We start from the raw sequence: 16,696 nt of genomic DNA, 5'->3' as shown, positions 1-16,696 counted from the left end.
GTTATTCTCTCTGATTAGTTTCTTTTTGACTCAACCCTTCAATTTACAAACTCAATCCTTGGCTTTTGTTTTGGCTTTGGCACTATACAATAATTCTTACAGTTTTGACCCTTTCTTGACACTAACTACACCACTTCTCCAAGTTTTCCTTTCAAAAAAATCCCACAATGCTAGGTTTGCTACCAGTACAGTAGCAGCTAAAAAGAAAAGTGCAAATTCAGAAAAGACAGGTAGCTAAAAATATATAAATAATGATAACAAACAAACTAAGAATTTCTTTCAATATTCTAGCAGTAAAACAATGGTCAAGGAGCAAAGTGAAGTGTATTAAGATGAGAAAGCTGAAAGTATAATATATTGAGAAACAAATTACAATTAATATTAATTCATATTTTCTGTGCTCCTCACATGTATAGAGTTTAGTAACATGTCAATAGCAACAAAATTAAATACTAAGTGTCTTGTGAACTGTACAGAGTAAAACGATACTAAGATTAAAAATACTGAAAGCAAATAAATCATCCAGAGTAGACACCATTTACTCTGTGGCACTATAGAGGTATTTTTCAGATATCACTATATGCCTGAAAGACTGAAAACTAGTAAAGCTGCCATTATATAGAAAAATGTTTGGTTCAGCCCTGGTAATGATGGGTCATTTAGCTTAATGCACATTAGAAAAAATAGAAAAAGATTACAAAAAAGTTGATAGGCAAATAGTTATGAAGTCCAGGGCCGCTGGTGGATTGTTGGGTTTCAGCAGGAGAAGTCATACTTAACAAATATGCTGGAGTTTAATGAGGAACACAAAGAAAAACTGGATTTTAATGGAATGCTCTACACTATATACAGTTGCAACAAGTGGTCATAAAGCACCTTGGAGAGGCTAGTCATCAGATTTCAAGAAGATGTTGTGCAGTTGGATGCAGAATTGGCTTAAACACAAAAAATACAGGAGACTTTTTATCAAAATTACATTATTTCAAAGGTTGTCTTCTGCAAATAAAGGGCAACAATGTAGCCGACAAATTGCAATAAATTAGATGGCTTAACACAAAGCACATACACTAGTGTCAGAAAAAAGGCCACAAAATACAATAGACTTTCAGATATGGACAAATATGTGGAGAATTTAGCTTAATGCAAATAAATGTAAAAACATTTATAAAAAGGATATATATTCTAAAACAAAGTCTACATATTAACAAAATAAATGGTCTGGAACATGAAAATATGTTTTGTAATAAAGAGTCTTACACTGTTTTACACAAGCGATTAAAAAGCCCAATAGAATGTATGGAAATAAAGCACACTACTGTGCAGAATACACATGAAGAGAGGTGGCACTTAAGCTGTATTACTTACTTGTGAGTGCACTTCTGGAATTATCATGTGAAGTTTTCCTCTTCATGCTATAAGAAGGTTAGCAATGCCAGATTGGTCCTAGTGTGTGTGTATGTGTGTGAGTGTGTTGCACTCCATCCAGTAATTGTTCCTGCCTTGCACCTGATGCTTGTTGAGATAGCCCCCAGCTTCTCCACAGCCCTGCTCCGAATAAATCAGTTTTTCATTCATTTCACATCCATGCCTTCTCTCTCCTACCCTTTTCATGCACACTTTATTTGTCCACTTTTAATTTAACCAACTATTTCCCTATTACCATGTTATTGCATTTTTCAAATCTTTTCCCATCTGGCATTCACACTTGTCTTGGTCCTTTTCATTGTCATATTTCTTTTTCTAAACTTAGTCTTTCTCCTTCTGTTTCTTCATCAACTTTCCCTTTCAGAACATGACAAGAACCGTTTGTGTAAGAGCGCAGACTATATGAACCTGCACTTTAAGGTCAAATGGCTATACAATGAATATGTGACAGAGTTGCCTTTCTTCAAGAACCGTGTTCCAGAATACCCTGCGTAAGTGTTGACTTTTTTGTCTCCCTCATTTTTATTTTTGGGTTATGTCACTAATGCCTCCAATATTTAATCCTGTCATTTCCAATGTCTCCAGAACTGCTTTGCATTAAGCTGTTTAAGGCTGTTTTCATCTCCGTCTCTCTTTGTGTCGCAGCTGGTTTGAGCCTTTTGTTATTCAGTGGCTTGATGAAAATGAGGAAGTTTCTCGTGATTTCCTGCATGGGGCGCTTGAAAGGGACAAAAAGGATGGGGTGAGTATCTTAAAGTATAATGGGAGAATCATCCAAAGATGAAGTGTCTGGAATGGAGCTGTTTCTATGACAAGTTCCTTGATGGAAATCAAATACATCTAATGGGAATCAAGGATGCTTCCTGGTGGCAATGAGGAGTAAATCATTTCTGCAAGGCTTCTTCAAGTTAGTAAAATTTAAAAGAGTATTGATTACTGAGCGATGAAGCAGAGCAAAGCTGAGCTTTTTCTCCTGCAAGTTGCTCATCCATGCTGTGCTCATTAGTTCCTGCACCTTCTTCTGTCCTTTGGGAGCAACTTGTCAGGCTCAGGGTGAGTCCTGGCATCAGCTGCACATTCGCATAACTAATCGCACTTTTCTTTCCTAGTTTCAACAAACCTCAGAGCATGCACTTTTCTCCTGCTCCGTGGTGGATGTCTTTTCTCAGCTCAACCAGAGTTTTGAAATCATAAAGAAGCTGGAATGTCCAGACCCACAAATTGTTGGTCACTACATGAGAAGATTTGCCAAGGTAAGAGAGATGGTCTTTTGCTTTTTATAGCATTTTAAAATATGTATCAGGACGTGATGCTTAAGATCTGAAGCTTTAGTCAACTGAAAAGGTCTGTATCAGTCATTGGCACTCATTCTCATCAAGAAAGATTGAGCTCACAGAATAAAAAGAAATGTATAAGAAATAGCAGTCTAATTACACAAATATTGCAATTATTCTATAATGTGTTATGATGTTAGGCTATCCATCCATCCATCCTTCCATTTTCTGTCCTGTTTATCCTGGTTATGATCATAGGAGCCACACTTTGTTCCAACAACATTGAGCACACAATTGAGATCCAACACTGATTAGGATTTCAATCCATCACAGGGCTCAGACAACCATACTACATTTATATTTGCTGTTTATTATGGTCCCATAATTGAAATCAGTGCCATTTTTTCATACGCCATTTAATCTAGATATATTACTGATATAATTTGTTTATTTTTATTGTTATTATTATAGTCATATTGGTATATAATGTGTATAAGAATAGAAGCAATCATTTATTGATTTGTCAGGTTGTAAATCTAAAACAGAAAAGATGTTTTATGGGGGGAAAATCACACCAGAAATTTAGTAGTGTAAATGGAAACTCATCTTTATTAAGTTACTGGAAGGGTTGTCTAAGGTCTATGAAATCATCCTGAACACCACAAGGCTGCAGGATCAATTCACAAAACTGCCTCACTATGTGACACTTAGTGATTCACTTATGAGGGCTTTACTTTTATGAATACATATCTTTTAAAATAGTGCTGTATTGTTCAAGTAAGAGAATGTGTTCCATCAATGAACTACGAGGAAATTTTTCCACAAAAATAGCACTGACATTCACTGTTTGCCATATATTAGTCCCTGTTCCTCTAAATGCCAGCAGCCTTACCACCAGCACTTTAGAACAGGTAATCCACCTGAAGCTGAGTATGTCTGGTAAAGGCCAATGAATGGATGGGAGGCCATCTAGGAAAAGCTTGGATTGCTTCTAGAAGAGGCATTGATGAGCCTAGCAGGGGACATATATATTATGGCCTGTGTGTGGATTTCAATGCCCAAGTGCAGTGACAATGACATTAAGTTGGTACCATATTTCAGATTAAAGATGAAACTGAGATCCTGACTCTCATAAAAGATCTCTGAGCATCTTTTAAAAGTATAGGATGTTCCCCAAAGTCCTGGATAAATTGCCCACCAAGGTCTTGTCCATTCTGGGCCCAGAATCATATCATCCTCTGTCTCTAACTGGCTATCTCTCTCACCTCTTCACAACCTAATAGCTAATGTGTGGTGAGTGTATGACTGCTGTCACATCATCCATGTGGATTACACACATTGGTGGTGAATATAGTGGCTCCATACTTGCTATGTAAATCAGTATGAGTAAGTTAGAATAGAATTATATACAGTAAATGTAATTAATTAATAATAACCATTATTATCATTATTAAATGTGTATCACTTTCTGAATCTTAAGTGAGTTTATAAGGGTAGAGGAGATAGGAATTGCTTATTAATTTATAAACCAATTGTATTTGATGAGAAAATCTGGGAAAAAAAACAATAGTACTCTTAAAAAGACTTCAATCCTGGCAACTGCAATGGAAATAGATGAAGGAGGTATTGATTATCATATCCTTAAGTCATCTGCTTTCCTCTTTTGGAATTCATGTTTTTATATTCCTATAATATAATTGGATAATATGCTTTAGCAGTCAAGAAAATTGTCAGGATTTATAACATAAGTCATTCATTGGTTTGTCAGGTCATATCTAAAATATGAAATAATGACCATTCCCAGATTATATGAAGTTTTAACCCTGCTTTAAAAAAATTCAATCCACATTACTTTGTCATCCTTAATTTGATTATTAATCTATCCATCAATTTTCCAATACAGAGCCAGAGAGATCTAAACTCTGTGCTGGCAAATCCATCAGAAGGACACGCTCACACAAACCACACAAAAATCAATCAATTTAAAAGCACATCTTTTAACAGTGAAAGAAAATCCTCATAAGTAGAGTGGAATATACTAACTGACGCCACTGCTGCAAATAAAACTGAAGTCAAAGTGCTATGAGGTGCCAGAGGCACATTCTGTGTCAGGAGTCTTTACTGCTGTTTTATTACTCCTGTGCTTGACCTTTTCACTTACCCTTCCTCTCTCTGTCTTGGTCTCTCTCCCATGAACTGACAGACCATCAGCAATGTGCTACTTTCCTATGCTGATATTATTGCTAAGGATTTTGCCAACTACTGTTCCAAAGAGAAAGTGGTAAGCAACTCTTACTGTGGAAAAAATGCCTACTACATGTGGTCAATGCAGACTTGTGTTGTTTTTGTCCTTGTGCCATCAGTCAGTCCTATTGCTGTTTTACTTGGTCTGCAATCTTCAGATTACATTTCTCTTGCTCAAACTATTTTCTTGTCCACAGCCATGTATCCTGATGAACAACATACAGCAGCTACGAGTTCAGCTGGAGAAAATGTTTGAGGCTATGGGAGGCAAAGATGTGAGTGTTGCTGTCTTTGAATCTGCTTGTGCCACAAAGCATTTTCAGAATTCTGGGCTGCATGCCTGATGATAATGTTTATATATAATAATATATATAATAAATTGTATTGTTATTATTATTATTATCAATCTCATTGTAGTTGAATGTAGAGGCCAGTGACATCCTTAAAGAATTACAGGTAAAGCTGAACAATGTCTTGGATGACCTCAGCAGAGTTTTTGCTACTAGGTAAGTGGAGCTTAAAAAATGGGGAATTCTATAAGGGCTGAGACCTAGCATTCAAAATGTAGCAATATGATACATAGGACCTAAGATGCAAAGAGTACTTAAAGTGTAAAAGAGTTAGAAAGTGACAAAATGCTTAAAATATAATCACAAATGGGGGGTGGGTGATAAGGAACAGGTGCTTACAAAACATAGGATTAAGTAATGTAACAAAAATGCTAACATGGGATGAGCCAAGAGGATATATGAGACACAGCAGGAGTGAAGCAAGAAGCGCATTCCAAATCAGGAAAGATGGATTAGGCAAAACAAATGACATAGGAGATCATGGCAAATGTGCAAACTGCAATGGGAAATTGAAATGGGGTTGGAGGGATTGTTAGATGCACATATGTTGAGATAAGGTCATAGGGTGACCTTGTTCCCTTTAACAATCTTTATTATGTAGACCTGACCAAAACACCTCCAATTCCTTACTCTAACCACACTTTCAGGTGTAATAGTTCAGTACTTCCCCCTTTATTTTATATCTGAATTCCCAAATACTGTAGTACTAGAGCAAGAAGGAGACAAATATTTTACATTTATTCATCATGTGTTATAAATAATACACCCAAAATATTAATCAAAGAAAAATAATTGTGATAAAAATACCATTACAACCTACTTAGAAGTTCATCTTGTATCCATATTCTTTTTTGTCCTGGTCTGGCCTGATCCTTCCTGGTCCTTGATCCAGCATGCCATCTGCATAGCGTCACGCAGCATGGCCTCTCTGAATATGGCATCTGAAAGAGATGATCTCCTCAGGATATAAAATGGCAGATAAAAGGTGGATAAAAAAGAGAGATTTTGCCTTTCAGTCTGCCCTTAATTTAAGTCTAATCTTGTCATTCTGGACACATCTCTTGGTCAGGCGTACTCAGCCCCCATCCAGTTCATGTTTCTTTCATTTCAACTGCCTGGTATTCCAGATAAATTGTCTTGTCCCTTCCTTGGGGGCACACACATAGACTATCCTGCACACCTAGTCAATTCTCTCCCCTAACAAAACATATTAACTAATCTGGTAGGTCCCTGGACAAGGACTGGCTCATACACCTTTCCTGCATTTTAAAATCTGATATTGTAAGACTTGAAGAATGGAAAAAAAAACAAACGATTATTACCACATATGCTAGATATCATTCTCCCTTACTGAGTCATGTCATTAAATGGTTTTTATTAAGTGTACAAGACATTTTGCCAACTTGTGCTGTCTTCTCACTTTCAGCTTCCAGCCACATATTGAAGAATGTGTCAAGCAAATGGGTGACATCCTAAGCCAAGTGAAAGGTACAGGCAATGTACCAGCCAGTGCCTGTAGCAGTGTAGCCCAAGATGCAGACAATGTACTACAACCAATAATGGACTTCCTAGATAGCAAGTGAGCAAATGAGTGTTGTAAATATATTATGTGCAAATTAAGCATGTTGAGGGAGAGAATATTCATGCATTGTGAAGCAAGGGATGCCGCGCATTCTGTAACATGGAAGCCCTTGGCATGTGTGATTTAGCAGTCTCTGAAAGTGTGAGTCTAAATGTGAGACAAGTGCTTGAGCCTTCCTTTTGTCTTCCTTTTTTCGTGCCATTTTATGCATGCATATATAATGAGCACATATAATATGTCTGCAATGTTATGTAATGGGGAGTACCGGTCATGTTTGCCTTAGGATTAAGGATATTTGTGTAAAGCCACAAGTTTTTGTGAGAATGAGATACATGTGAGAGGGTATAAAAATACAAATATGGAGGAAGCACTTTTTTCATTTTTTGTTAACATTCTCACTGCAGCCTGACCCTTTTTGCAAAGATCTGCGAGAAAACAGTTTTGAAACGTGTCCTTAAGGAATTGTGGAAGTTGGTGATGAACACAATGGAGAAGACTATCGTGTTGCCACCTCTCACTGATCAGACGGTAAGTACACAGTGTTACCCAGCTTGACCTTTTCTATAACTGAAACTCCTCGAGCTGTCACTAACCTTACTGCACCCAGTTCTCACCTGATCTATGAGAAAGCCTAGGTCAACGTGTGGCTGTGTCACCTAGCAGGCCGTGTGGATGATCAGTGTTTCACTACTGGGCAGTACCTACAGTAATCTTTCTTTCACCTAAATATCCTCCTCCTTGAATTCATGGCTAAAATGAAAAGCAGATATGCTTGCCATTCTGAGTAGAGCAGTGTGTGCTGGAGGGTGTCCCCTTTTTGTTCTAATGAATACTTTGTTCTTGTTGTCACTTGGGCCTATGGATACTTACTGACCCTCTTCTCTGATTGTTGCACCCTGCCTCTCTGGCTACTCCACAGATGATTGTAAGTACGACACTTGTGTGTCTATCTGTCTGTCTCCAGTGCGTCGCTGCAGGTGGCCAGTCCTTGTTATGTGTGGCTGCACCCTTCTTGCAACCCTGTACTCTTCTACTGTCTCTCACTCTCATTGTCCATGTTTTCGCAGCCCACCTTTCACCTGTCTGTTGTTCCCTTTCCCTGTCTCGCACTCTTTACACTTCCATTGTTTTTTCTGTTTTCACTTTTAACATTTTTCTTTTTTTAAAATTATTTTCCTCTACACCTCTGGTTAGGTCCTTTGGTTCATCTCTACTAGTCCCACCCCTCCTCTTCTCTCTCTCTCTCTCACTCTCTCACTCACCTTTAGTCATTTCATCTACTTAGTCATTTTCTTTGCCTGCTTGTCAAATTCCAAGCAGCCTTGGCCTACCCTGGCAGCCACAGGTGCAAGACAGGAACTTTGCCTGAATCAAAAGCCAGTATTTCACAGTGCATTGGCACACAGTGATATATTGATGCACTATCATGACATTTTCAAATAAACAATCAATTTGATAAAAGCTTTGCACCACAGAGTTAAACCAAAGTCATTAAAGGCATTTAAACAAAGCAACATAGGAGTCACAAGAAACCAAAATTGAAAGTGAATTTGAATTTGGGAGTTGGCAGCACACTTGTTCCACTCTTCTCCTTTTTACCTAGTCACAGTTTAAATTATTCTTCCGTTACACCTCATTACATCTGTTTCTATAATTAGGGAGGTTCCTTAGTTCTGTAAATTCTCTTTATTCATGCATCACTAACTATACCCCTTATTCTCTTCACTTCTTTAAATCTTTATTCCCTCACTTCTTCTCTCCCCTACTAATTTTCTCTCCTATATCAGTCTCTTCTAGACAGCAGCATGGTGCATTTCGGTAAACAGCTGGGCCCAGCCCCACACACAAAACCCATTCTCGCCCTTGTGGGCCCACCTCACCCTGGTGGTCTGATATTTTGACTAGGTTTGTTGCCATGTTTCTGTGCATTGTCTTGACTGGATTTCCTGTTTCCCGCCCTCTCCCATCCAGCCTTGGTCTCTGTGGATGATTTCAGGTACTCCACCTCCCCCACCTGCCCCCTGCTCCTCGTTCAGAATCATTGTACTGCAGCTTTCTTCACTGTCTACCTGTTCCACACTGCATCTCCGGTGCAATGTTTGCTGCCAATATATGCTTTTGTCTTTTTACTGTATGTTTCTAACTAAATGTAAATTAGTAATAAATGAGAAGAGCTCTCTGCTCCTCCTATGGTTTGATTAGTAATGTAGAAATGTTGCCTGCAGCTCCAAGTCTTGAGCAACCACACAAATTTATTATTAGTGATTAGGTTGATATAGCAGAGAGGAAAACAGTATAAAGCAGGTTAAGTGGACTTAACATTTAGCTCACATGCACCTAGAGGAATATCTGGGTTGACTTAGGATACATATGTGTCAGTAGTGGGCTCTTCTGAGAGTCTGTAGCTCAGAAAATGGTTAGATTGTGTGAGCTGGGGTGGTTTTACTTTTTGGATGTGACCAAAAAGAGATTTAATTAATGACTGTATGCTTGGGAGGGATCAAATTTCATAGGCCTTATAAGGTTCAGGATCTGGTAAATAGAGCATGGAAGAAGCAGTTTATGGGTGGTGAAGATGACCATCCAATTCAGATATTTTCTCTTAAAAACACTGCTATTGAACTGAACCAATCTAAGGCTTTCCTGACATACTACAGAATGGAGCTGCTGCTCATCCTCTTACAGCTACAAACCTCTGGAACTAAGGGCAGCTGGTGTGGTACCGCACCAGTTGCTGCAATGTCATTAACTCTCCTCTCTTTACAGGGAAGAGTGAAGCTTGTGTGTCACACTGATGTAAGGAAATGCCTTGCTGCCGTACTCAATGTGTCTCTCTTCCTTTTGCTCCTCTGTTCTTTGTTCCTCAATGCTATTTGTATCTTTCACTCGTGGGGATTTTGAAACTTTGCACGGACACGAGCCCCTCTCTCTGCTTGCAGGGCTCCTTCGTTTCGCTGCGTGTCAGGATTTTGTCTACTTGTCTGGTTGCCCTCATAGCTGCTTTCCTTGACACTTTCACCTCCACCCCTCCACCAATCCTCCACTAAAACAGGAGTCTGTCCATCTGAGTTGTCTCACAGTAGCAGACTGAACTGTGCCTTCCAGTGCCTGTTCTCTCACTCTTGGCTCCTCTTCTTCTCCTCTCTTGTTTTCTTGCTCTCATGTCTGCACGTTTCTCTGTTCAGCTCTTGAACTGTGCCCTTCTCTTTTAAAACTTATCTATGGGAGTTAACTCCTACTGTCTTTTTATTTGTAGGGCACACAGCTGATCTTTAATGCAGCCAAGGAACTGGGACAACTTTCTAAGTTGAAGGTAATAATGGGTTTATCATTGGTTGGGTGCATTGGTGGAAAAGATGAGCCACATGGTGAACAGAAGATTATCTTATATGTGAAATTGCTTTTCAGGACCATATGGTAAGAGAGGAAGCGAAGTCACTATCGCCAAAACAGTGTGCTGTTGTGGAACTTGCCCTGGACACTATAAAGGTAGGTAGGCTGATGTTAATTCAGTTCACTCTACTTTGTGGTTTCTCTGTCTCATTCTCTCATTGTCGACTGCAGATTTCCTCCGCAGCTCATTTCAGTTTCGCTATATTGACATAAAATGGGATATGCTATTTATACTATTGTATGTAGAACTGGAAATGAATAATTTTGAATCAGAAGGGTCAAAAATAACTTCCAACTACTCTGAGGAGAAGGAAGCACAAATATACAACTCATTTCTTGCTGAATAAACAGCTATTGGGCAAACCGATGTGGGTATTGCATCATTGTAAATTAGAATGTATTGTGATTCTACAAAAAAAGAACCAAAGGAAATTTTAAGCAATTGGCTTTCTAATCCATCTGAGAATTAGTAATTTATAAATTCAAAAACTCATGCAGGTGGTCCTGTGATGCTTAAACATAGAGGTTGCATATTTAGAACAATGGCTATCTGGGTTGTATTAACATGTATTTCAATGGGATTAGAACAGGTATTTTGATATATATATACTAAATTGTATTGTAAATTTTGCAACGGCCATCAAAAAAAGCTAAGTCACTAGGAAAAGCCAGAAGTATTTTACTCAGTACAATTGTGCATAGCATGTTCAATAGAAAGCGGCTCCAGTGACCTAATAGTAAAATTATAACTTGACTGATGCCTTTATTCAAGGTAACATTTGAGATACAATTAGTTACATTTCTTTAGTTTTTCCAATTGGACCACATGCAGGAGAAGTAACTTGCTCAGTGTCAGTAGCAGGATTTGAACCCACAGTCTCAGGGTTTGACGTTCTATGTCCAAAGCCTTAATCACTACCTCCTAATAATATCAGTACTTGGTAAAAAATAAAACAACAAATATCGTGTACACAAATACACTTAGTTACATGGTACTTCTGATACACTTGATTAGCCAATGGTGCTATAAGTGAGGTGCATTGTCTTATGACATTTCCTGGACAAAACCAGGTATACATACTATATGATTTAATCTGCTACGAGGAAATATGGCAGGATTTTAACTTAGGGAATACAGTATTTATAATAGAAATCAGGCACAATAAAGCTTCTTGAAAAGCCTTCTTGTGCATGAACATTTCATTTTCAAGTGGATGGACCAGGATCAATACTCGGAATCACACTGTGGAAAGGTTGATCCACTTACAGTGCTACCTCAAAACCACAACACTGACAAAATAATCACATCATCAACATAAATCAATCATGACACAAATAACAGCTTTATAGTTAGTCTGTATTAAACAATCTTTCAAGACAAAAATCCACAGTCAGGCTTCTGCCAGAAAACCCAAGAAAAAAAGTCAACAGAGAGAAATTCAGCAATTAAGCTGGGGTGTTCTGAGTGTTCAGCAGATGCCTTCCCCAAATGCAGAATAGTTCAGAAATTATGAGTATGGAGAGTTACAGAAGGCCACAATTTAAAAGCCCCACAGTTAAGCAGGTAAGCAGTTATGATGCTCCAGCTTATGCAGGAGGTCTAAGATATCAGGGTGTGGTAACACGTTTTTGTAACTTTAAGACAATAGTGTTTTGATACAATACAGAAGTGCTAGAAGTGTCATAAAACAAAATATTCTCGCCATTTCTCTTGGCAGAGTCCAAAAAACACTTTCTCTTGGATTTACATAGTACAATAATAAAAATGAATAATAGAGCATAATAAAAAGGAAAATCAAGCACTGTATCATAGTGATAATAATAATAACAGGACATGCCATTTACATAATGTACTGTATATAATGTATAAAATAATATTTCATAAGCTATTTATAAGTTCAAAGTTTATTAAATACACTGCACTGAATATTACTGATCTTCACTGCTGCCTTTTTATTTTTTGCATGAGATATTTGTAAGCTTATCTTCTACAAGCAAAAATACAGAAAGTATTTACAATTTTCTAATAAATAAGCTACTTTTAATCCAAGTAATTTCACTAAAGTCATGAATCCAAACACCAACCTTTTTATGATATGTTTTGTAACAACTTTATCTAAAGGTGTTAGGTAAAACCACTAGAAATATCAATGTTGTAAAGAAAATACTGCTGTCCGTTATTGTTGCTGTGTTAAGCAATGAACCTGTTAATTTCTATAATATAGTAACATATTTACTCCTAAGATCTTGTTAGATTTTTAATCAATTCAAAACTATATATATTTGAGATTACATTTTCCCAGGTTATGATAAGGTGTTGCATTGCTATTCACTTAAGCAATAAGCAAAACATCTCACAGTGTTGATGTCTAGAAAACAGTTTATCTATATGTCACAAGCCCAGAGGTTCCCACTGCTGCCTCATCATTGTATGTGTGTCTTTAATGCGGGTACTCTGATTTTCCTCCTATATCTGACAAACATGCAGGTTAGGTTAATAGATGAAAAATCTAAACTTACACTACATAATGGTGCCACAATTGAAAAAAGTAAGTAGTATATGCAAAGAAAACTGAATATAAAGAATACTCTTAAAATAAACTGGTCAGCTAAGTTATCTGTTACTTCGGCAAGCTCAAATCATAGTTGAGCATGTTACAAAGACACATTGGTCACTTTCACAGATTTTAAAACAGTGAGATATTTTCTAAAAAAACTGCAGAAAAATAAGAAATATTTGCAGTGTTCTGTTTGCATTTAACAACTGCTTTTGTTCCATAATAAAGTGCAACACGAGATAATGAAAATGCATAATAAATCACATTTACAGAGAAATAACTGAGATAAGCTCACAAAGATAAAAAAAATAAAACCTTTTAGATTGACAACCATTTATCAGAATACAGGTTCAAAGTATGAGGAATTTTACAGTGTACTATATCTATGTAATTAAACCAAGCAAACAGTGCAACTGTACTGCTTTAGTCTCACTAAGATACCAGCATCTAATACACAGGATACACTGTAACTTTAAAAAAATATATATAATTCTTCAAAACATGGGTAACACACCACCTTTTTAGATCCGGTATGCTGGGTTTGAATTCCATGCCCATTCATGGTCCATGTAGTGTTTGCATAATTTCTTGGTGTTTGCATGGGTTTCAGAATTTGCTACCTGTATCTTACATTGATGCACTACACTCCAGCTCCCAGTGGGTAAATTGGACTAAATAAGCAATTGACTGATGCCTTAAAATTACGGTTTAAACTGGGAATATAACATAATTAACCATATATAAAAAATTAACAGCTCAGAGGAGGTAGGCTTGAGGCAAAAAATGCATATTGCACCGCACTAGTGTGTTCGTATTTAGTTATAACAGTCAGGTTTTCTTCTCAAATCCTTGATTTTACAGATTTTACCACAGCATTTACCAGACATAATTTAAGCAAAAGAGAAGCTTGAGATGGGCACAAATTCATAATAAAGCAGATGCCAGCTGTGCCATGTGCTGTACAAACATGGCACTTGTCAAATGTAAAGTTTGACTTGGCACAACATACAATACGTTAGTCCAGAATAGCCTGGCATGCATCAGTGTTACTAATTTAAATGTAATTGGCAGAGGTTCAAGCTATAATGATGCTCACTCAAACTTGAAGACCTGAGGTTTAATGCTTGGTTATGCATGTTTTGCAGGGAATAGTTTATAGGTTAATGGGGTTAAAAGAGTTCATATTGTGTAGTGAATACAGGGGAATTCTTACTTGCTAGTGATAATCAACATGCAACATGTTGCCATGATTAGTATTTATATCTGCCTTACTTGTTTAAGTTATACCTGAAAAGTCACACCACTTTAAAAATGATGTAAATATTTTGTTATAATAGATTCAATGCTCTAAGAACAGTTATAAAAATTATGTAAATACTTTGTTATAATAGATTCAATGCTCCAAGAACAGTTAGTTTTTGTAACCATCAAACCAGTGGTTCTCAACTGTTTATTTCTCCAACCACAACTATATTTGAGGCCCTCCTAACGGTGGCCATGGCACTGTACTTTACACTCTTGTACTTTTGCTGCAGTCTTGAATAAGGTGTTTGGTTTTTTTTTAATTATGTTTATTAATAAACACATATAATTGCTGCTAACATTTATTAATAAAAGCAAATTTGCTTCTTTTAAAAACATAATACAAAATTAAGAAGCCATTTCAAAAAGCATTTTTTTTTTTTTACTAGCGGCCAAATTCTTTAATCAAAACATAAAATAAGTGGGGATTTTTGGGGGATAAATAACAACCAGAAATTCCCAAAATACAGATATCTTACTACAGATAGAAAAGCTGTTCACTACACAAATGACTTAAGTATTACTTATTAAAGTATGCATAAAATAATTATATATTTTTGAAGTGCAGAATTAGTCCTTTTTATCATAACTTACAGAAACGACTTTGCTACCTTCTGGATTCAGCACTGGAGCGTTTCCATCAGCGACAGCCTCTTTTAACACCACTGAAAATGCAAATATGCCTTTTCTACATATCCTCACACAATAATCAAGCCAGTGGGAAAGGCAAAAGAATCGCGTTCAGGTAAGCCACGTCAGGGCGGCCAGCCCTGGCAGTTTTAAAAATGAGCAGTGCACTGAAGAAGCGCGTGTGGCGTGTTTTTCTTGTTGGGTCCCGTTACAATTCCTACAGATGACCCATTATAAACTGCTCAAAAAAATTAAAGAACACTTTGAAAACACATCAGATCTCAATGGGAAAAAGAAATCCTCCTGGATATCTATACTGATATAGACTGGGTAATGTGTTAGGAACGAAAGGATGCCACATCGTTTGATGGAAATGAAAATGATCAACCTACAGAGCCCTGAATTCAAAGACGCCCCAAAAATCAGAGTGAAAAAATTAGGTGGCAGGCTAGTCCATTTTGCCAAAATTTAATTGCAGCAACTCAAAATTGTACGCAGCACTTTGTATGGCCCCTGTGTTCTTGTATACATGCCTGACAACATCGGTGCATGCTTCTAATGAGATGACAGATGGTGTTGTGGGGGATCTCCTCCCAGATCTGGACCAGGGCATCACCTGGACAGTCTGAGGTGCAACCTGGTGGCATTGGATGGACCAAAACATAATGTCCCAGAGGTGTTCTATTGGATTTAGGTCAGGAAAGTGTGGTGGCCAGTCAATGGTATAAATTCCTTCATCCTCCAGGAACTGCCTGCATACTCTCACCACATGAGGCCAGGAATTGTCGTGCACCAGGAGCCACTGTACCAGCATAGGGTCTGTCAATGGGTCCAAGGATTTCATCCTGATACCTAATGGCAGCCAAGGTGCCTTTGTCAAGCCTGTAGCGGTTTGTGTGACCCTCCATGGATATGCCTCCCCAGACAATCATTAACCCACCACCAAACTGCTCATGCTGAATGATGTTACAGGCAGCATAATGTTCTCCATGGCTTCTCCAGACCCTTTCACTTCTGTCACGTGCTCAGGGTGAACCTGCTCTGATCTGTAAAAAGCACAGGGCACCAGTGGTGCATCTGCCAATTCTGGTATTCTATGGCGAATGCCAATCGAGCTGCATGCTGCTGGGCAGTGAGCTCAGGGCCCATTAGAGGACATGGGGCCCTTGGGTCACCCTCATGAAGTCTTTCTGGTTGTTTGGTCAGAGACATACACACCAGTGGCCTGCTGGAGGTCATTTTGTAGGGCTCTGGCAGTGCTCATCCTGTTGCTCCTTGCCCAAAGGAGCAGATACTGGTCCTGCTGATGGGTTATGGACCTTCTATGGCCCTCTCCAGCTCTCTTAGAGTAACTGCTTATCTCCTAGAATCTCCTCCATGCCCTTGAGACTGTGCAGGGAGACACAGCAAACCTTCTGGCAATGACACGTATTGATGTGCCATCCTGGAGAAGTTGGACTACCTGTGCAACCTCTGTAGGGTCCAGGTATCGCCTCATGGTACCAGTAGTGACACTGACTGTAGCCAAATGCAAAACTAGTGAAGAAACAGTCAGAAAAGATGAGAAGGGAAAATGTCAGTGGCCTCCACCTGTTAAACCATTCCTGTTTTGGGGGTCATCTCATTGTTGCCCCTCTAGTGCATCTGTTGTTAATTTCATTAACACCACAGCAGCTGAAACTGATTAACAACCCCCTCTGCTACTTAACTGACCAGATTAATATCCCATAAGTTTCATTGACTTTATGCTATACTCTGATTAAAAAGTGTTCCTTTAATTCTTTTGAGCAGTATATATAAAAACGCAGGGGCGGAGTGGTGGCTCTGAGGCTAGGGTTCTGCGATGGCACTCGGAACGTTGCCGGTTCGAATCCCGTAAATCCCAAAAGGGACCCTGTTGTGCCCTTCAGCCTGCCCTTAACTTGCAATTTCTCAGTC

The 16,696-nt window shown here is 38.2% G+C and overlaps 1 protein-coding gene across 11 annotated transcripts in view; it reads left to right on the top strand.

Moving 5' to 3' along the window:
- The window catches only part of unc13a (unc-13 homolog A (C. elegans)), a 70,027-nt gene that overhangs the window by 35,969 nt on the left and 17,362 nt on the right, over positions 1-16,696 (top strand). For 5 of the 11 annotated variants that reach the window (XM_039766952.1, XM_039766946.1, XM_039766950.1 and 2 more), the window contains 12 exons: positions 1,790-1,916; positions 2,071-2,167; positions 2,535-2,678; positions 4,903-4,980; positions 5,141-5,218; positions 5,361-5,449; positions 6,720-6,872; positions 7,280-7,403; positions 7,795-7,800; positions 9,642-9,671; positions 10,132-10,188; positions 10,284-10,364. In XM_039766952.1, coding sequence (XP_039622886.1) covers positions 1,790-1,916; positions 2,071-2,167; positions 2,535-2,678; positions 4,903-4,980; positions 5,141-5,218; positions 5,361-5,449; positions 6,720-6,872; positions 7,280-7,403; positions 7,795-7,800; positions 9,642-9,671; positions 10,132-10,188; positions 10,284-10,364 — 1,064 coding nt within the window. The remainder of the gene's footprint in view (positions 1-1,789; positions 1,917-2,070; positions 2,168-2,534; positions 2,679-4,902; positions 4,981-5,140; positions 5,219-5,360; positions 5,450-6,719; positions 6,873-7,279; positions 7,404-7,794; positions 7,801-9,641; positions 9,672-10,131; positions 10,189-10,283; positions 10,365-16,696) is intronic. The other 6 variants (XM_039766955.1, XM_039766954.1, XM_039766949.1 and 3 more) reach the window with 2 other exon arrangements.

Source organism: Polypterus senegalus, chromosome 10, assembly GCF_016835505.1.
Source record: "Polypterus senegalus isolate Bchr_013 chromosome 10, ASM1683550v1, whole genome shotgun sequence".
Classification (NCBI taxonomy): domain Eukaryota; kingdom Metazoa; phylum Chordata; class Cladistia; order Polypteriformes; family Polypteridae; genus Polypterus; species Polypterus senegalus.
The sequence above is the reverse complement of the archived record's forward strand: the minus strand, read 5'-3'. Positions and strand labels throughout refer to the sequence as shown.